Genomic DNA, 20,709 nt, shown 5'->3' on the forward strand with positions numbered 1-20,709 from the left:
AATTTGCATATTACTCTTTTATTAGATAGGATAGTCTTTGGTAGATTACCTCCCATCCACAGTCAGAGCCGGGAAGGGACGTGGGATGTTGGCCAGCGGGAAGGGACCACAGGAGGGCTCCAAGGCATGTCCAGGCCATCTTGCTCAGTCCCGATCAGCTGGACCCTAGCAGCAAGCTAACCTCCCGGTAGGAGCGTCTGCCCCCTCGTGGTCAGTGCACATCATAGTGAGCAGTTGAGAGGGCTTAGCATATCATTAGCATATTACACTTTGATTGGTTGAATGGCTGCTAGACAACCAGACACTTTGCATATTAGGCTTTTATTATATAGGATGTTCAAAGCAGAGATAGAGCTGCTTAAGTTACAATTATATTTTTCCATGAGCCTTCCATCTGGCAACCTCCCAAGGGGAGTGGCCTGCAGGATTGGGCTGAAACCGGCTCTCCGATATCCCCTGAGGGGTCCTGGATTGCGAGAGGGCACAGGCCAGGCTGAGGGACCCCACTGGTGCACAATCGGGGCATGGAGGGACGTGGGAGGTTGGCTGGCTGGGGAGGGACCGCGGGAGGGCTCCAGGGCATGTCCGGCCCATCTCGCTCATTCCTGATCGGCTGGACCCCAGCAGCAAGCTACCAGTCAGAGCATCTGCCCCCTGGTGGTCAGTGCACGTCATAGTGACTGGTCTACTGTCTGCACCCTGGTGGTCAGTGCACATCATAGGGAACAGTTGAGCAGTCTTAGCATATCATTAGCATATTACGCTTTGATTGGTTGAATGGATGACCGGACGACTGTACACTTAGCATATTAGGCTTTTATTATATAGGGTAGCTTCCTTGATTCTGAGTTTTGAAAGGTAAATTAATTAATTTGCCCTTGACCGCATTTGGGGCTAGTGGTGGAGCTTTCTAATGAAAGAGTGGGTAAGCCCAGAAAGGCACTTTGGCAGGACCATAAGGTACCTCAGATAATTTCCAATTCTGAATCATAGCAACTGTGTGTCAGCTTTATAACTCTTTATGGGTCTTCTTTGTCCACTCGAAATGGCCTGTGTTTGCCACACTAGTATGGAGACTTCTGTGTCAGTATTTCTCAGCCTCTTTTTCTATGATCTCCCTTCCTCCATGACATTTCAGTACCACAGATACATGTATATATGTTTCTATACTTGGGGTGATGTCACCCATATTGAGGTTGCATGATCCCCATAATTCCAATTTGTCCACAGAGAAGCCCTTCAGTGAGAAAGGGGAGTGTGTAAGAGCTGGACCTAGGAGTGGTCCCCAGGCCCCATGCTTGTTTCTCGGTGACTCGTTTAACCTCTCAGTGCCTTAGGGTCTTGATTGGTTAAAAGCAGATAGCTGTACCTAGCTAGTTGGGCGGGCTGCTGAGGGTCTGATAAGCTATTGCATGTTCAAGCTTGGTACAGAGCTTTCCCTTCAAAGGTATAGTGGCTTTTCTATCTTCCCTTCTCCCAATACAGATCGACCTCGCCATCGATGGTGCTGATGAAGTAGATGCTGATCTCAATCTCATCAAGGGTGGTGGGTGAGTATTGTGGTGACTTTCTTGCTAAGGAGTATCTGCCAGTTAATTCTTAGCAAAGCAAAATGGATTGCAGAAGAAGCAAATTGCCACTGTGACGTACCTGAGTTTGTCTTTCTACTAGGATGCCAAGAGCTATGGCTGGAGAGCCAAATTAGCATTTCTGGTCATTAGTTGCAGAATTTGGTGACTAGGAACCTGGGCCTATTCAGTGAGATTATTCATCCTAATAGGTTCTCCGTGTCCACATTCTTCTGTGATTTCACGCTTTAAAATTATGCGAGCTGAACAAGCATGTTACTGGAGCTAGATTACTAGATCCGTGGGCACCAGTGTGTGATCTTTGCTTTAAAGCTGCTCTTACCTCTGAGTACTTAGTGATGTATGTATTCATTCATTTAGAAAACATCAGGTGTTTCTTAAGTGGTGATTTGGGGGTTAGGGAAGGGTGAGTTGCAGAATTTCCTGTTCTGCTGGTTCTTATAATCAAGTAGACTCTGAAATGACATAAAATTTATTTAAAAGCTCATTGTGCTCTCTCTGCTTCATTACCCTGACTGTCAAATAGCCTATAAGCCAGATTGTTCCAAGCTTACCTTTCTTAAGCTATAGACCCCTCCCCATGCTCAGATGACATTTCCTTAAGCTTGGGACTTCCTCACATATGCATCTTAGATGGCATTTGGCCCGGTCTAACTGGGAACCATTGTCTCATTTTTGGGTTTCTCCCAGACACAAGCTAAGGTTTCCCATAGTCTGTGTGGTGGAAAGAGCCTGTCTTAGCTTTGGCTGCCGTAACAAAACACAATAGCCTGCCTGGGTGGCTGCAACAACAGAAATTTCTTAGTTCTGAAGGCTCTTTAATTGAAGGTGGCTGCCTTTTCACTGTGTCTTCACATGGTGAGGGGAGAGAGTAAGTAAACTCTCTGGTCATTAAGACTTTCATCTTACCGGACCAGGGCCACACCCATATGATCTCATTTAACCATAATTACTTCCTTAGAGGCCCCATCTCCAAATACAGTCATACTGCAGGTTAGCCATAGCAGGATGGGTCATGTCCTTTAAGAATTAAAAAGTGAGGTTCTCTTTAAGTACCAGAATTGAGTGAATTTGGATTTTCTGTATCTGACTAGTTCTCAAATCGAGTTTTTGTCTTAGCCCTGTGTTTACTTTCTTCTTCCCATTCCCAGAGGCTGCCTGACCCAGGAGAAGATTGTGGCGGGCTATGCCAGTCGCTTCATCGTGATTGCTGACTTTAGGTATAGTGTTCTGAACTGTCCACGAAGGAGGTAGTCAGACTTGGGCCTCATCTGCATTTTACAGAGGATGAACTAGAGACCTGGAGGGACTGTGTGACTTTGAGACTCGTGCCTGGGACTTAGGCAGTGTCGAGGAGTGTTATGATCTGCTTTCATGCTGAAGGGAGACGTTGCTCTTTAAGTGTCCTTTGGAAGGAGGAGCAGCTTGTCTCCCTTGTCAACAGAGCATGTCCTCATATGTCACTCATTTGATCCTCCCAGGGAGCCTCAGAGGAAGCTAGGCAAGCACTGCCCACGGGCAGTGACTCAGCACACAGTTTCCTCCAGGGTCACTTGTGACTCCTGTTGTGGATAGTCTGACCCGTCTCTCAGGTTCTCCTTCAAGAAGTCTGGGAGAGGACTTATGTGGAGGCTGTTATTTTTTTTTCTAAGTACTTACTTGTGAAGTATAGTTGTGGGAAGAACATAAATAATAAACACCTGTATACCACACAAAGCTAGTCATAATTAAATTTCTACATTTTTGTTACCGTTACTTCAGATGCATTTAAAACCTTTGTGTATTATCCCTGTTTGCCTCCTGTGCCATTTCACCATATAAATTAACACCATTCCTGAATTTGGTGTTATCTGTACCATTGAGCTTATTTATATTTATTGTAGTTTTTTACTCTATTTCCAGGAAAGATTCAAAGAACCTTGGGGATCAGTGGCACAAGGGAATCCCCATCGAGGTCATCCCCATGGCTTATGTCCCAGTGAGCCGAGCTGTAACTCAGAAGTTTGGGGGTGTGGTTGAACTTCGAATGGCCGTCAACAAGGCAGTAAGTGGTGGTGAGGTTTCTTGAGGACAGTCCAGGGTCTCAGTATTGTGTCTGCATCAGTGATGGGAAAGTCCTTGTGTCCCCAGGCTCTCAGTGTACTCCTTCTGTTTCATTAGGTCCTCTGGGCCTGACCGGGCAGCAAGCCTTTATTTACTTTAAATTGGTTTCTTTATTTGTAGAGTGCTTCTTTATTAGTTCCTATATTCAGACTCTTGTAGATAAGACTTAATGCAGTGTGTATCTTTCGTACAAGTGGGGAAACGATTCTTTTCTCTCTGTCTCTTTTTGGGGCTGATACTCCTCAGGTGATCTGACCTTTGTACCTGAACCCTGGACCACCCTGATTAACATCTGCTAAACTGGGTTTTGGGGAAGCCCCTGGAGCATAAAGCTTTTCAGGGTTCATGGTATAATTTTCTGTTTTCCTCTTTTCTCATTCTGTGGCAAAATTTGACAAGAAGTAGAATTTCTTGAGGGATGTGAACCCCTCCTTAGGAATAGATTCTAGATACTTAATCCTTTAGCTTCTAAGGTGGCTTACACTGAACTTGTTTTTCTTACCCATAAATAAACAAAAAAGCAAAAGTAATAGTCTAAAAACTAATTATAGTTAAAACCCCATAATTACAGTCAAACCTCTGTTCTCAAACGGCTCCCATCTCAAACAATTCAGTTCTTGACCAAGTTGTAACAAAACTTCAGTTCTCAACCTGACAACCCTTTTATGCTGATATATCAGCATGAAAAAAGCATCTCTCAGGCCACAAACAGGAGAGAATGTGCCAGTATGGGTCATTTTCACACTAAACCTCGCCTTGTTAACATCTCAGGAAATTGTGCTGTGAATATTTTTATGTTTTTTGTTTTTTTTTTAGCTTTTGTTACTGACAAAATGGACAATTAGCACAGTTTTAAAACATACGGTAAAGAGGCCATCAGTAGTGCTCTTGTTGCTAAGGCTGTGAAAGTGCTCACCAAACAGTGATCACAAGCAATTGAAGAGGTAGAAAAATTGTTGCTTTGGATAAATGAAAGCATCCGTGACAGCATTTTGGAGGTAAAGATGTGAAAAAGTGAAGATGCTGCATACTGACCTGAAAGACACCCGTAGAACCAGTGCTGAAAGTGATTCATTTAAGGCTAGTAGGGTGGTTCAGTAAATTTAAGAAAACAACTGTTTATAGATTAAGTAGCACATTATATAAGATTAAATAGTACATTATATAATAGTACATGTACTATATATAAGAAAGGTTAAAATGGAATCATTTAGGGGTCTGGAAAGAATTAATGCAATTTACATTATTTCTAATGGGAAAAAAATGATTCAGTTTTCGAACAAATCACTTCTCCAACAGCCTTCTGGAATGAATGAAGTTTGAGAACTGATGTTCCACTGCATATAAAAAGCTTGTAAGATACAGAAAAGAAAGATTATCTGTAAATCTTCCTTGGTACATTTTTATTTTTTAAAATCTATTTTTATTGATTTCAGAGAGGAAAGGAGAGGGAGAGAGATTGAGAGAGATAGAAACATCAATGATGAGAGAGAATCATTGATATGCTGCCTCCTGCATGCTCTCCACTGGGGACTGAGCCTGCAACCTGGGCATGTGCCCTGACCGAAATCGAACCATGACCTCCTGGTTCATAGGTTTATGCTCAACCACTGAGCCATGCTAGCTGGGCCATTTTTATTTTGATGTGTTTTCTTCCTGGTGTTTTTGTGACTTAAAAATCATTGTCCTAATCATAGTGGTTGCATAGAGATCTGACTCTGGCTGCCTTTCTAGCTGAAAGGCCAGGAAGAGATTGTTAGAGGTTCTCCTTCATAGCTGGGGTTATTCCAGACAAGAGCCTCAGCATTTTGCCTTTATGGACCTCTTAACTGAGCACCCACCCCTTCTCCAGTCTGCAGGGGAGTCCTAGTTTCTTTGTCTTTGTAGTGATCTGTCAGCATTTGTGGTCCTAAACATTTTCTTGTGCCCAAACCTGTTGAGGAATTCTGGATTAACTGAAATTACCCCCTACCTATTTGACCTCAGAACCCATCTCTGCTTCTTTTTGATGGGGCTGCCTAATTGAATTGTGAAATAACATTGTCTCACTTTACATTATTGCTGGTACTTAATGGGAAGCTCTGAGAATATCATGCTACGTTGGTAACTAAGAAGTATTGAACTCTCACTGTGAGCATTCACTGTGGAAATGCTTACCTATGTGGTTTATTCCTAAGCAGCCTTGTGAAGTATGACATGCTCCCTTTCTACAGTTGAGGAATCTGAGGCTCACAGGAGTCAGTGGCTCCTCTAAGGTCTACACTCAAGTCCTGACCTCAAAGCTTTTGCTCGGTACTGCTTCACAGCACTTCCTTCTAGAAAGCATGAGGTGGGAGTACTGCTTGGAGTGGGTTAGTTAGGATAAGTGTCTGGTTATTGCTTCCACTTTCCTGCCCCTCTCTACCTACCTGTATCTTCATCCTTGGAAAATGTGGAAAATTACTTCCTAGGGTCCCGTGGTGACGGATAATGGGAATTTTATCCTGGACTGGAAGTTTGACCGGGTGCACAAATGGAGTGAAGTGAACACAGCTATCAAAATGACCCCAGGTAATATGGGTGGTGGTCAGCCTCCCCGTATAGAGCCTTTCCTCCCAAGACCTTTGCTTAAGCAGTAGGGGAAAAGGACTCCATTCATCCACATTCATTAATACAGACCACAGGCAAGATACTGTGCCACATGTTATAGGAATGCTCCCATCTACAGAATATGGAATAAACCAGAGGAAAACTTTGTGGTTGTATAGAGTCATACCTGCAAATAGGATGGCATGTGCTAAATTCTGCTAGAGGAATACCAATAAGGTTGTGTCTTTTGGGGAGTGTGAGGAGGTTCCATGAATAGAAGTAGTTTTTGAGCTATGCCTCAGCATAGTGTAATCTGGACCCTGAACTGAGTGTTTACAGGTGTCTCCTTTGCCCCCATTTAGATTGCATAGTTATAGAGTGGACACAGATTGAGGAAGGTTACAGGATGTGCTCAAAGGCCACGGTACCAAAACGGGAGTCCCAGGTGGCCTCTAGGCCTGAACTTTTAGTCCTTATTTCTTTGAGAGCCAGATCACAGAGGGGCTGTTGACATAAACATTTGGAGCAGTGAAGAACCATGGGTCTGGGGCCCTGGGTAAGGCTGGGTGGGCAGTGTAGAGGTGAATTATGAGTGTGTATTGGAGGAGCTATTAAGGATTCATACAAGGGGATCAAAAGAAGGAGGGAGAGCTGGGAAATAATAGTCTTACATATTGAGAGACTAAGATTCTAACTGCCAGTATTCCATGACATGGAATATTCTAGGCCCAGAACTGGCTAATGTGGCAGAGAAGGTCAATTTAGCAGATGATAATGGCTGAGTAGATCTTGTAACAGACTACTAGAGCACAGGCCCTGACCCAGCCCTGCTCCATCAGCATGGCCCTGGTGCGGTTAGTTACTGTCCCTTCCTCTGTAAAAGGCTCATTCTAATACCTACCTCACAGGATTGTTGAGAGGATTGAGTTAAAACACAAGGCGGTGTTTAATGAATGAAAGAAAAGATATTCACCATTAATTAATACTAAATTCTAAGGTATCCATGGTATTTGGGATTGAAAATGGTGTGAGTATATACCATGTAATAAAGAGCTAATTCTTCCACCCTTACTTTAGTTCACTATTTTAGGCTTCCATTGAGTATTTTTTACCAGATTTCTATATATATATATAAAAAGGCAGTGACCGTAATGACCGAAGGCTTGACTGAACACCGCAAGTCAGTCGTGCAGTCAGTGCTGGGTTGCCTTGGCGACCCAGCACTGACTGCTGAGGGGGCTGCGGATTAGGCCTGGAGAGAGGCCTGGAGAGAGAAGCAGGGTCTGATCCGTAGCCTCCGTGGCAGCTGTTGATCAGCTCTTGCCTCTCTCTTTCTCTCCGGGCTTGGCTAGCAGCGCGCCTCTATTTCTCTCCGGGCCTCTGCGGGGACTGCTGATCAGCCCCACCTCTCTGATCAGGCCCAGAGATAGGCCTGGAGATGTTGACTGGCATAGAAACCGACCAATCAGAACCAAATCTGGGTGAACTGTGAGGAGCCAACGGCTGCCTAGGAAGTGGAGCTTTTGATGCTGACGGGCTTAGAAACTGACCAATTAGAACCAAATCTGGGTGAGCTGTGAGGAGCCAATGGCTGCCTAGGAGGCGGAGCTTTTGACGCTGACTGGCATAGAAACCAACCAATCAGAACCTAATCTGGGTGAACTGCGAAGGCAGAACCTAAGGTGGGGGCTGCGGAGGGGTTGTGAGGAGCCAATGGCTGCCTAGGAGGTGGAGCTTTTGACGCTGACTGGCATAGAAACCTACCAATCAGAACAAAATCTGGGTGAACTGCGAGGAACCAGTGGTTGCCTAGGAGGCAGAGCTTTTGATACGGACTGGCATAGAAACTGACCAATCAGAACCAAATCTGGGTGAACTGTGAGGACCCAGTGGCTGCCTAGGAGGTGGAGCTTTTGACGCTGACTGGCATAGAAACCAACCAATCAGAACCTAATCTGGGTGAACTGCAAAGGCAGAACCTAAGGTGGGGGCTGAGGAGGGGTTTTAAGGCATTTGGGGGCGAGATCAGGTCGGCAGGGGAGGGCAGTTTGGGGAGAGATCAGGCTGGCAGGGGAGAGCCATTGGGAGTGAGATCAGGCCTGCAGGAGAGGGCAGTTGGGGGCGAGATCAGGTCAGTAGGGGAGGGCAGTTTGGGGCAATCAGGCAGGCAGAGGCAGTTAGGGGTGACCAGGCTGGCAGGGGAGGGCACTTGGGGGCGATCAGGCAGGTAGAGAAGTTAGGGGTGATTGGGCAGGCAGGCAGAGGGGTTAGGGGCAATCAGGTAGGCAGGCAGAGGCAGTTAGGGGCGATCAGGCAGGCAGGTGAGCGGTTAGGAGCCAGTGTTCCCAGATTGCGAGAGGGATGTCTGACTGCCAGTTTAGTGGGATCGGGCCTAAACCGGCAGTCGGACATCCCCCAAGGGGTCCCTGATTGGAGAGGGTGCAGGCTGGGCTAAGGGACCCCCCAACCCCCATGCACAAATTTTGTGCGCCGGGCCACTAGTTTTTAAATTAAAAAATGTGTTGAATTATGCTTATTCTCTCAGTGTTATGTTTTTAGTGGAAGAACTAAAGAGCCAAGAAGCAAGAGGAAGATAAGATATAGAGGTCACTGTTAGTACAATAAGAGGATTTGCCTTAATGATAGTACAGGCAACCCAGGGGGCAGGTAGGAAACAGCTCGCCACTGTCAGCACTGCTCCTCTGCGGGAAGGTCTCTCAGTCCCACTGTGTGTCTCTGCTGCTCCTGCTCAGATCTTTGTTGGCTTATTGAGGCATTGAGATGTCCTTTGTGAGAAAATTTCTTCCGTACTTTGCTCTTCACCTCAAGTACAAGTCACAGCCTAGAGATGGTTAAAATTTTAAGAACTTAAAGTGAAGAAAATGGAAAAAAAAGAGGCTAGATATGAAATTATTAGTACAGTGCGACCAGGATCATCTGTGTGATTTTTTTTTTTCCTCTTCCCAATTTGGCCCATTGTAATACTTGCTGCTGGACCAAGATCAAGGTAGGAGAAGCAGGGCAAGTTTCCCTTTCTGTCCCTGTCACCTACCTTGTCCCATGTGATATCATAAGGTCACTTAGAGGATAGCTGACCCATGCATCCCCTTGGATGTTTCATTGGGTTATACTTAGAGAAGACCGGTTCTATAGAAGGGTCAGAGCTACTCGGGTTCTTTCCCCATGTCCATTCTGAGCCACCTCTGCCCTTCATACATGAGGAGACCTTAGACTGTTGGCATTCAACTCTGCTCTTTTTTTGAAACATTTTCTGAACCTGGTTTGACTTTCTTTTGGGTCACCTTGTATTACAGAAATTTGAAAAGGATGGGTCTTGAGTGGCCACTTGGCTTGTCTTTGTGAGGCTCCAGTCATGTTTGCATAGTTCAGTGCCAGGGACCTTTGTGTTTCAGCAGATTTATTCTCTACCTGGTGGCTTTTCATTGGAAATAACTGGTTTTATTGGGGGTGTCTTTATTGTTTTAAATTTTTTTTGGTTAATCCTCATCTGAGGATATTTTTCCATTGATTTTTAGAGAGAGTGGAAAGGAGTGGGAGAGAGAGAGAGAGAGAGAGAGAGAGAGAGAGAGAAAGAAACATTGATGTGAGCACATCGATTGGTTACCTCCCACAGGCACCCTGAACAGGGCCAGGGATTGAGCCTGCAACCGAGGTACGTGCCCTGGCATTGAACCTGGGACCCTTCATTCCTCAGGCTGAATCTCTATCCACTGAGCCAAACAGGCTAGGGCTTGGGGGTGTCTTTAGAAGTTTAATATTATTTATTCTTTTGAATTTACATAGTTTAATATTATAAGAGTAAACAGTGAAGAATCTTTTCCTTCTACCTCTCCAACTTTCCTTGTCTGCAGGCAGCCAGTGTTACCAAAATTGTGTCCTTGAGTCATTCTTCAGTAAACAAATCAGTTTGATGAAGCAGAGGATTAAATCCCTGGCCTCGGCCCTTTTACACAAGTGGAAGCACACTAGATACAGGTTTTGCTTCCTAGTTTTTCCTGTCTTAGAGATTAATACAGAATAGTCAATAGAGCTTCCTTATTCTTCTTTTTAAAATAACTGCATGACTAGCCTCACCCTCCTGACTCTCTGTGGCCCCACCCTGCTAAGCTCACACCTTGCTGGCTGCAGCCAGCCTGGGCTCCTGCTGCAGTCTTTCATGAGGGACTCTCGAGGAGGGCCCGAAGACTCAGAGGGTGTCGGAGACACATAGGGAGAGACTGAGTTGTGTGGCTTTCAGGTGAAGACCATTATTCCCTGCACACACTGACTGTCACTGTTCCTGTGCAGAGCCCTCCCTCTGCATGAACAAATCTTACTCTGTTTTAGCCTCTGCATGAACAAATCTTACTCTGTTTTAGCCTGATGAACTATGCTGGTCTCACCCTGATGACTCCTTGAGACCCCGCCCTACAACAAAGGTTTGTGGGTACCCGGCAGGGAGGCAGCTGGACTTGGATACCCTGACACTTTTGCTGAGTTCCCTCAATCTCAGCACTGGCACTGATATTGAAACCTGTATAGATCTGGAGAATACCTATTGTTCCTACCTGATGACTCACTGAGAACCTGCCTCATGTAACTCATGCAGCGCAGGCTCTTTTAGTGGCTGAGTTTAACAGGCAGCCAGCAGGTGGAGCTGAGTCTTGGGTGCTGTGTCTTTTGCTGACCTGCCCCAGGCTCAGGTATTCTGCCTCAGGCCCAGCTTGGCTCTTCCCACATGCACTGAGGCCCAGCAGAGGCAGCCACTAACTATGGATTGCTTTGGACCTCTAAACAGGCAGTCACAGGTAGCACCTGACATTGACCTGTACCCGCGTTTCTCCCAAGAGGCCCCAGAACCAGTACATCCAGTGGCAGGCTTCAGACCACATATGAACACAAGGAATTAGCTCCACAAGTGGCACACCCAAAGGGAGATCTTTGCAGATACCAGCTCCTGCTGAGGCAAATTCTGCCTTGTGGGTCAGCCCCCACACAGTACCTCATATACTATGGTCGGGTTCAACCCTCACAGTTAGCCAGCCCAAGGGTCATCCTTGCACACAGATGGGCCAACAGCATTCAAGATTCAACTACAGCAGGAGGGTTCATATAACCCACTCAAGGGACATTCCTAGAGCACCTTACTCAGGTGATCAAGGAGACTGCGCTATTGAGCCCCACAGGACACCTACTACATAAGGCCATCTTACCAAGACTGGGAGAGAGCAGTTCAGCCTAATACACAGAAACGAATATAGCAAGGCAGCCAAAACGTGGAGACAAAGAAACATGCCCCAAATGAAAGAACAGGAGAAATATTCAGAAAAAGAACTAAATGAAATGGAGGCAAGCAATCTATGAGATAGAGAGTTCAAAACAATGGTTATAAGGATGGTTAAGGAACTTAGGGGAAGAATGGATGAACTCAGTGAGAACTTAAAAAGATAGTAAGCATTAAAAATGACATGGAAATCACAAAGAGTCAGTCTGAAATGAAGAATACAATAATGAATACACTAGAAGGAATCAGCAGCATATTAGATGAAGCAGAGGATTAAATCGGCGATTTGAAAGACAAGGTAGCAGAAAACATCCAATTAGAAACAAAAAGTAAATTAGAGGATAATTTAAGGGACTACTGGGACAACATGAAGCATAACAACATCCGTATCATATGGGTACTAGAAGAAAGAGAGTAAGGAATTGAGTATCTATTTGAAGAAATAATGACTGAAAACTTCTCTAACTTGGTGTAGGACATAGAAACACAAGTCCAGGAAGCACAAAGAGTCCAAACAAGATGACCCCAATGATGTAAAGGTTAAAGACAAAGAGAAAATCTTAAAAGCAGCAAGAGAAAAGCAGTTACCTACAAGGGAGCTCCCATAAAACTGTCAGCTGATTTCTCAACAGAAACTTTTCAGGCCAGAAGGGGTTAGCAAGAAATATTCAAAGTGATGAAAAGCAAGGACCTTCAGCCAAGACAAGTCTACCCAGCAAGGCTATTATCTAAAATCAAAGGAGAAATAAAGAGCTTCCCAGACAAGAAAAAGCTAAAGGAGTTTATCACCACTAAACCAGTGTTATAAAATAATGCATAACATTTCATTTTATAGCTATTACATATTTTATTTACCCAACTCTCCATTAGGGGATATTTGTTTCCAGTCCTTTGCTAGAAGGGATTCACTAGATCAAAGGATAAGTGTATCTTGTGTTCTAGAAGATGTTGAATTGTTTTGCATGGATTGTACCAGTTTACCTAACAGCAACTTATGCAGGTGCCACTTTCCCCATTAAACTTTTTTCTGATACTTGAACACTATTATTTCATTGTAGCATATGTGCATATAGTTGACCCTTGAACAACACAAGATTCAAACTGTGTGAGTCCACTTATATGCAGATTTTTCAGTTAACATTTGTGGTTGAAATCCATGCTGCCCAAGGGTTAGTCCAGCTTATGCGGAGGGCCAACTGTAGTTATACTTCAGTTTTCTCTCTAAGAGAGGTTGGCGCCCAGTTGATTAGGGTTAACTGGATGATGTAAATATTTTCAGTACAGGTTGCTCACAGTTGTAGTTAGTTCTTTTTTTTTTTTTTTAATATATTTTATTGATTTTTTACAGAGAGGAAGAGAGAGGGATAGAGAGTTAGAAACATCGATGAGAGAGAAACATCGATCAGCTGCCTCCTGCACACCCCCTACTGGGGATGTACCCGCAATCAAGGTACATGCCCTTGACCGGAATCGAACCTGGGACCCTTGAGTCCGCAGGCCGACGCTCTATCTACTGAGCCAAACCGGTTTCGGCTGTAGTTAGTTCTTATTGCTGAATAGTATCCCATCATATTTATGTGTGTGAAAGTTTGCATATTCATTCTCTTTTTTTAAAAAAATTTATTGAGTTTTTACAGAAAGGAAGGGAGAGGGATAGAGAGTTAGAAACATCGATGAGAGAGAAACATCGATCAGCTGCCTCCTGCACACCCCCTACTGGGGATGTACCCGCAATCAAGGTACATGCCCTTGACCGGAATCGAACCTGGGACCCTTGAGTCCGCAGGCCGACGCTCTATCTACTGAGCCAAACCGGTTTCGGCTGTAGTTAGTTCTTATTGCTGAATAGTATCCCATCATATTTATGTGTGTGAAAGTTTGCATATTCATTCTCTTTTTTTAAAAAAATTTATTGAGTTTTTACAGAAAGGAAGGGAGAGGGATAGAGAGTTAGAAACATTGATGAGAGAGAAACATCGATCAGCTGCCTCCTGCACACACCCTACTGGGGATGTGCCCGCAACCAAGGTACATGCCCTTGACTGGAATCGAACCTGGGACCCTTCAGTCCACAGGCCGATGCTCTATCCACTGAGCCAAACCAGCTAGGGCATTCATTCTGCTCTTGATGAGGAGAGGATTTGGGTGTTTCCAGTTTTTAGCTACTAGGGAAGTACTGCTGTGAACATTCTTGTACATGTTTCTTGATGTAACAATTATGTATTCCTAACAATTGCTCATATAACTAGAGTAGAATTGCTGGATCATTAGGTATGAATATGTTTGGCTTTGGAGAATATATCAACAAACATTTTCCAAAGTGGTTTGCCAATTATTCCCTCTGTCCACGTGTAGAAATGTCTTTTTCATCCTCATCAAATTTCATCCTACTCTTTCTGGGGAGCAGTTGGTGGGGTCTCAGAGTTATAATTTGTATTCCTTTTTGTCTTGTTTGGCCCCCATTTTTCATGTTTATTTGCCATTTTGGATAACCTCTTTTGTGGAGAACCTCTGAGTCTTTTGCCCATTTTTCTGCTAGGTTGTCTGTCTTCTGACTGATTTGGAGAGTTGCTTATAGATTTTGATGGGGGTCTTTGGTTGGGTATTCACACTGAAAATATCCTCTTGGACTCTGGGGAAACCTGTAAGGCTGACAGTGTGATTTAGAGTACCTGGGAATGGTTACGTAGAGTAGTCATGGGGACCTTTCAACTGGAAAATGACTTGTCATCTGGCATCTGGAGAACAGAGAAGAGGCAGCTTTGAAGCTCTCAGAGATGACTAGTGCAGACAAAGGGAGCAGCATGACCAAAGGCTCTGAGCGGGAGAGAGCTTGCTATATATGGGCGTGGAAAGGGAGCCAAGAAAGCAGGGAGAAAGGAATTGTAAGAGGAAAGAATGAGAATCAGAATCTCTCTTCATTTGTCCAGTGTTGCTGATGGTCGCTGCTCCTACTGAACCTGAGATCCTTGATTCTTTTCTTGCCTTGGGAAGCTGAAACTTAATGTTTCCTTCTGTCCTTTGTCCTGCAGGTGTGGTGGACACAGGTCTGTTCATCAACATGGCTGAGAGAGTCTACTTCGGGATGCAGGACGGCTCAGTGAACATGCGGGAGAAGCCTTTCTGCTGATGCTACAGGTGTGCAGTGTGCTCACCTAGAATGCCCGCCCACAGCAGGTGGACACGCCTCTCCCGGAGCCTTTGCCTTAATGTATCTGTGCCAAGGTCCTGCTGGCAGGGTGGGGTGGGGTGGGGTGGGGTGGGGAGTGAAATCCAGCCTTCTTCTATTGTTATTAAATGTCTTTTTTAAAAAGAGAAGTATAAACATATATTTTTACTATTAAAAATGCTGTGTTTTTAAAATAAAGTACAACTTGATTTCATGTTTTATATAAAGCATTTACCAAAATAAAAAGAGGGGGACTGTCTTTTAAACTTTTAACGTGAGCCTGCTGTTTAAGCTTCTGAATATTGAGTTGGTGAATTATGTAAACCAATTTTTCTTTAAACTGATCAAGGAAGGGCCCAGCAGCGTGTTTCCCTGACACCTTACGGAAGCATGGGAGCTCCCTTTTCTTCCTCGCTCCTTCCTGGGTTTCGGTTTTGTTGTGATTACACTCAGTACCTTGTTGTACTTTTCAAGGTGTGGTTTACAGAAGTAGGGTGTGGCGTGCAGTGATTGTAAACTCCCAGGGAGAAAATGGTGGTTCTGTGAAGGCCAGGGCTTCACTCGGAACCCTGCTGTTGGAAGCAGGTGGCCAGAAGCACTTGAAATGAGACACTTTTAAATGCTTGTCTTTTTGTTGTTAGTATTTTACCTCTTCCTTTATTATTACTTGCATGGCTCAGCATCAGAAGTTCTTACCTCTTTATATTGTTTGAGGGTTGGAATAAAAAATATGGTGCCATTCTTAGCCTTTGTCTTTACTATAGAATTTGCAGCAGTTTTGTGGTTAAGTAGAAATCCATTTTGCTCACCCAGTTTACATTGGATCTCTGATAAGGGGTGGCATTTACTCAAGAAATCTTGAGCCAAAGAGTAGGTAAATATTTCCTTTATTTCTGAGAGAGCTTGCTGTCAATTTTATTTTGTTAGTTGAGTATAACACAGCTAAACAAATCACAAATTATTCCCAAGTTTTATATTAGTGAAACCTTTAGTCATGGCAGCTGACAAGCAGTGACATGGGTGACCTGAATTTCACCTTTATTTCCTCAACTATAGTCTTCATTGTGTGCCCAGTGGGCAGTGACTTGTTCAGACAGCCTCATAGACAGGAGAGGCTGTGAGCACTCGGTGGTAAGTCTCATGGGACGGGGACCTATCTGAGAACCCTGATCTGCCCATGCTGACTTGGCACAATACTTGGGACAGTTGGCTTGCCTTCTGTTTTGAAGATTGGATTATAGATACAAACTGTTTGACATATAAATTTCTGCTAAACTAAATTGCAGAATAAAAGTTAATCAGGACTGAGTGTGGAAGAGGCTTTCTTTTCCTTGCCGAATTCCTTCTCTTTTTCTTCACACTCAAGGTGCTCTTTAAAAATAGTTGCCCTGGCTGGTTTGGCTCAGTGGTTAGAGTGTTGGCCCATGGACGGAAGGGTCACGGGTTCCATTCCCAGTCAAGGGCATGTACCTCGGTTGCAGGCAACCAATTGAGTCTTACATCGGTGTTTCTCTCTCTCCTTCCTCCCTCTCTTCCACTCTCTCTAAAAATCAATGGAAAAATATCCTTGAGTGAGGATTAAAAAAAAAAAAAATAGTTGCCTCACTCATTGCTGGGAAACCTGTTGTTAGGAATGCTTTATTTTTCTTCGAGACTACTTCAGCCTGAATAAATGGGCACTAGATCTTACCTGAGAAAACTTGATAGAATTGATGTTTGAAAAGATCCCTTAAAGCTCTTGTGACATGGATTAAATTCAGGAATAAAGACAAACAACAAAGCTGCACTGGGTTTCTAAAAACACCTGCCTGTGCTCATCACACGCACATTCTTAGCTGGTGGTGTAGACCTCGCACCTGTGACCACGCTGCAGCTCCATTAAGTGTTAATGTGCGGTGTTTTTTCTGAAGAAAACAAACACTTGCTAGGCTTTAGACACATACACAGCAGTTTATGAGGTAAATTTATTGATTTCAGAGAGGAAAGGAGAGGGAAAGAGAAACATCAATGATGAGAGAATCCTTGATCGGTTGCCTCCTGCACACGCATACTAGGGATTGAGCCCACAACTGGGCATGTGCTGTGACGGAGAATCTAACCGTGACCTCCTGGTCTACGTTCAACCACTGAGCCATGCTGGCCAGGCTTGAGGTAAATTTTGATTAAGTTTCTTCAATAAAACTGTGATCTTGTAGGTGATGAGTTGGATGGAAATAATTTGCAGGATGGTGATCAATTTGGGCTCAGGGCAAGCTGTAAGTCGGTGTTTGGAAAAGGTTATAGCAAACTAAATGGCCCCATTTCTGGGAAAGATCAAAGAGGAAAAAGCACTTGGATATAAAACATTGAATTTTGGTTTCAGTTGTAGCTCATAAAGTTTTTATACTCTTTGTTCATCACACATTTCCTGAGTCCCCATAATGTGCAAATACCAGTGCTCCCCGTGCACTTGTCCTCCAGACGCTCCAGCCCGCTGGACAGGACAGGCAGGTTCATCAGACGCCCTGCGCAAAGGCAGTGCAGGGGAACCACTTCGGCACAGTGCATAAGAGGTGGGCCGGAGGCTGCTAGAGTCCTGCCGCCGTCACTCCCTGAATGCTGGCTGCTGCTCAGGGCCTTCAGCCAGTTCTCACAGCCACGTTATGGCATTTGCTCTCCTAATTTGCGGAGTGAGAAACGGGCCATGTCCTGGAAAGCAGGCCAGACTTCTCTTGCTTGCTCCTAATTCCAGGGGTTGCCAATGCATGGGTTGTGTTCCTTAACTGCTTGTGTCCATCACTTGTAACTTGAGTCACAAGTAATTTGTGAAAGTACTGAAGTTAGTGAAATGGTTTAATGTGTGTGTGTGTGTCTATGTATCTAGGCTCTTGGGTAATCCAATAATCTGTTTTCTGATGGGCTTTCTTTAGTGCAGGGGTCCTCAAACTTTTTAAACAGGGGCCAGTTCACTGTCCCTCAGACCGTTGGAGGGCCGGACTATATTTTAAAAAAAAACTATGAACAAATTCCTATGCACACTGCACCTATCTTATTTTGAAGTAAAAAAACTAAACGGCAAAAACACCCGCATGTGGCCCACGGGCTGTAGTTTGAGGACGCCTGCTTTAGTGGTTTGACAATGGAAATACCCCTTGTCAAATTCATCCTTGTCTGCCACCATTGAATTTTCTCATCTCTTCTGTGCTCATTTCCTTTTTCCCTTTCTCAGGCCCGGGGAAATAGGCACCATGGCAACCTCGGAAGGGATGTTTATGGCCCAGGGTTGTTAGTTCCCTTTAGCCAGAGACCCTTCAGGAAGTGTAGTTCAGCATAGGTGGGTTTTCTGACCAGCAGGAGGGAGCTCTGTGCCACGGGAGCCACAGGGAGTCTCAGTCAGAGCAGGTTAGGATTTAGGGGATTTGGGCTGCCGTAGGGGAGGGGAGCTTCCGGGAGGCCTCAAGGAAGCAGGGCTCTGCTCTGGGTTGGATGTCAGAGAGCAGGAGAGTTCTGTGATTGGTTATCTTAATTTTGAGGTGAGAGGAATGGAGTGAGGCTAATGCTGGGTTGGGTACGGTGGCAGCAGCCACTCGAGGGGAGGTATGTCTGGTCCTTTGTGTGGTCTGGACGATGTTCATGGTTTGTCTGTGTTGAGACGTGATTAGAGTCGTCGGTTTTTCCCCTTCGTTTCTCAGTCACAGAATGGCCTTTTCTGATGCTGTCCTGTGAAATGTTTGTTCCACAGGAGACCACAAGAGCCTCCCTGTGGGCACCACGTTATCCTGACTGGAGCCGGGCCAGTGCCTGGCTGTCATTTCCCTTTCCCAGGGTCTACAGGGCCCAAGCACCCTACAATCAACGCACCTCCTTCGCGTTGATTCATAGGTGTTGAGCACTTGCTGTGTACTGGGCACTGGGAGGAAGGGTCAGGTGCCTGTGAGGTAGCTCCAGCCTTCAAAGACTTGACTGGTGCCGTGACAACCACTTCTCCTACCTGGCTTTTCAGAGCCTGACTTCGCTCACTTCGGGTCATAGCCAGCAGCTGATGCAGCCAGATCAGATTTCATTAGCCTTCACTCTGCACTCACCTCATCATCAGGTGATGTTTCTACATAGGTTCAATGCCTGTGCTTTTTTACTAACAGGCATGTACTGCAGGTCAGCAGAACATGGCAGCGTAGTCCAGCATTCAGACGTGCCCAAGCAGTTCTTGTGTCCAAGCCATACTCGTGCTCAAGCCATCCTCGGCAAGTCCTCACAAGTGAGCTCCGGAATGTGCTTTGAGGAGGGAGTGTGCTGAGTGGGCAGCGGGGTGGGGGGCGCGGAAGGGGCAGGGGCAGGTCTGCCCTGGAGAGGAACCCCAGTGTTCTACAGGCAGTGCATTCAGACTGATGAGTTTTGAAGCCTGTCTTTTGTGGTGGACCACTGAGAACACCCTGCTCAGCAGAGCGGCTTCATCTCCCAACGGAAACCCCGGCTGCGTCTCTTTTCCTGGTGACAGAACTGCATCGAGGGAGTGATCAGGTTGCGGGCTGTCCCAACCCAAGTTTCAAATAGTGTGGTGCTCATCCTTATTTTATGTGTGTGGCTGTTGTCCGTGGAGGGTGAGGCGGACTGTAGTCACCACGAGCTCTGGGGTCCTGGAGCCCTGGTCTCCCAGTCGAGCTGCACCTGGCCAGCATCTTGTGCCAGCAGTGCTGCCTGCTTCTTTGCAAACCTGGGAGAAGCATTCATGAGGGCGAGCCCACAGAAGCTGGCATCAGGGCAGCACAGCCATAGTCAGGACCAGCTCTGCCCAGTGCACATGTGAGCCACAAATACAACATTAAATGTGCTAGTAGCCACACCAAAGGTACAAAGAAATAGGTGAGGTTAATTTCAATAAAATATTTTATGTAACCCAGCATATCTAAAGTACTCCTCTTTTAATGTAATATTTTACAGTCTTTTTTGTACTACGTCTTCAAAATACAATGAGTATTTTACTGCAGTGTGTCTCATTTTTTAAAAATTTCTTTATTGATTAAGGTGTCACATATTTGTCCTCATCCCCCCATTCCCATCCCACACCCCTCCCCACACATGCCCCCACCCCCCTGTTGTCCTTAACCATTGGTTAGGCTCATATGCATGCACACAAGTCCTTTGGTTGATCTCTCCCCCCTACCCCCACCTTCCCCTACCCTCCCTCTGAGGCCCGACAGTCCGATCGATGCCTCCTTGTTTCTGGGTCTGTTCTTGTTCATCAGTCTATGTTGTTCATCATTTCCCCTTTATGAGTGAGATCATGTGTTACTAGAAATATACTTATAAGAACCAAATGTGAGACGAGCAATAATAGTTATGCTGACAGGCAAATGAATCAGTCTGTAGTGAGTTTCTTTCTGGACCAACAGTTCTTTTGCGACCCAATTTCAATGTCCACCAGTTCCTTATGTGTACATGTCGGCACTGACTTTTCAGTTCTGGATGGTGAACAAATGGTGGTAATGCAGGTCCGACTCCCTCTGGTTTGGTCTCGCCCGGACCCAGGGGCGCGGCCTCACCCAGACTCAGGGGCGTGCGGCCTCACCCGGACCCGGCACCCAGCATCACCCGGACCCAGGGGTGCATGGTCTCACCCAGACCCAGGTGCGCGCGGCCTCACCCGGACCCGGGATCCAGCCTCACCTGGACCCAGGGGCGCGGTCTCACCCGGGCCCGGGACTCAGCCTCACCCGGACCCAGGGGCGCGTGGCCTCACCCGGGCTCGGGTCCCAGCCTCACCTGGACCCAAGGGCGCGTGGCCTCACCCGGACCCGGGATCCAGCCTCACCCGGACCCAGGGGCGCGGTCTCACCCGGGCCCGGGACCCAGCCTCACCCGGACCCGGGGGCATGAGGCCTCACCCGGACCCAGGGGCGCAGTCTCACCCAGACCCGGGACCCAGCCTCACCCGGACCCAGGGGCGCGTGGCCTCACCCGGACCCAGGGGCGTGCGGCCTCACCTGGATGCAGGGGCGCGTGGCCTCGCCCGGACC

The 20,709-nt window shown here is 45.9% G+C and overlaps 1 protein-coding gene across 1 annotated transcript in view; it reads left to right on the forward strand.

The window, feature by feature from the left end:
- Positions 1 to 14,986, forward strand: part of RPIA (ribose 5-phosphate isomerase A) — a 29,838-nt gene extending 14,852 nt beyond the window's left edge. Inside the window, exons 5-9 of the mRNA XM_079776419.1 lie at positions 1,486 to 1,550; positions 2,741 to 2,809; positions 3,492 to 3,633; positions 6,143 to 6,242; positions 14,577 to 14,986. Coding sequence (XP_079632545.1) covers positions 1,486 to 1,550; positions 2,741 to 2,809; positions 3,492 to 3,633; positions 6,143 to 6,242; positions 14,577 to 14,674 — 474 coding nt within the window. The 3' untranslated portion in view covers positions 14,675 to 14,986. The remainder of the gene's footprint in view (positions 1 to 1,485; positions 1,551 to 2,740; positions 2,810 to 3,491; positions 3,634 to 6,142; positions 6,243 to 14,576) is intronic.
- Positions 14,987 to 20,709: the final 5,723 nt, after the last annotated feature.

The sequence above is a fragment of the Cnephaeus nilssonii genome, assembly GCF_951640355.1.
Source record: "Cnephaeus nilssonii genome assembly, chromosome: 7".
NCBI lineage: Eukaryota > Metazoa > Chordata > Mammalia > Chiroptera > Vespertilionidae > Cnephaeus > Cnephaeus nilssonii.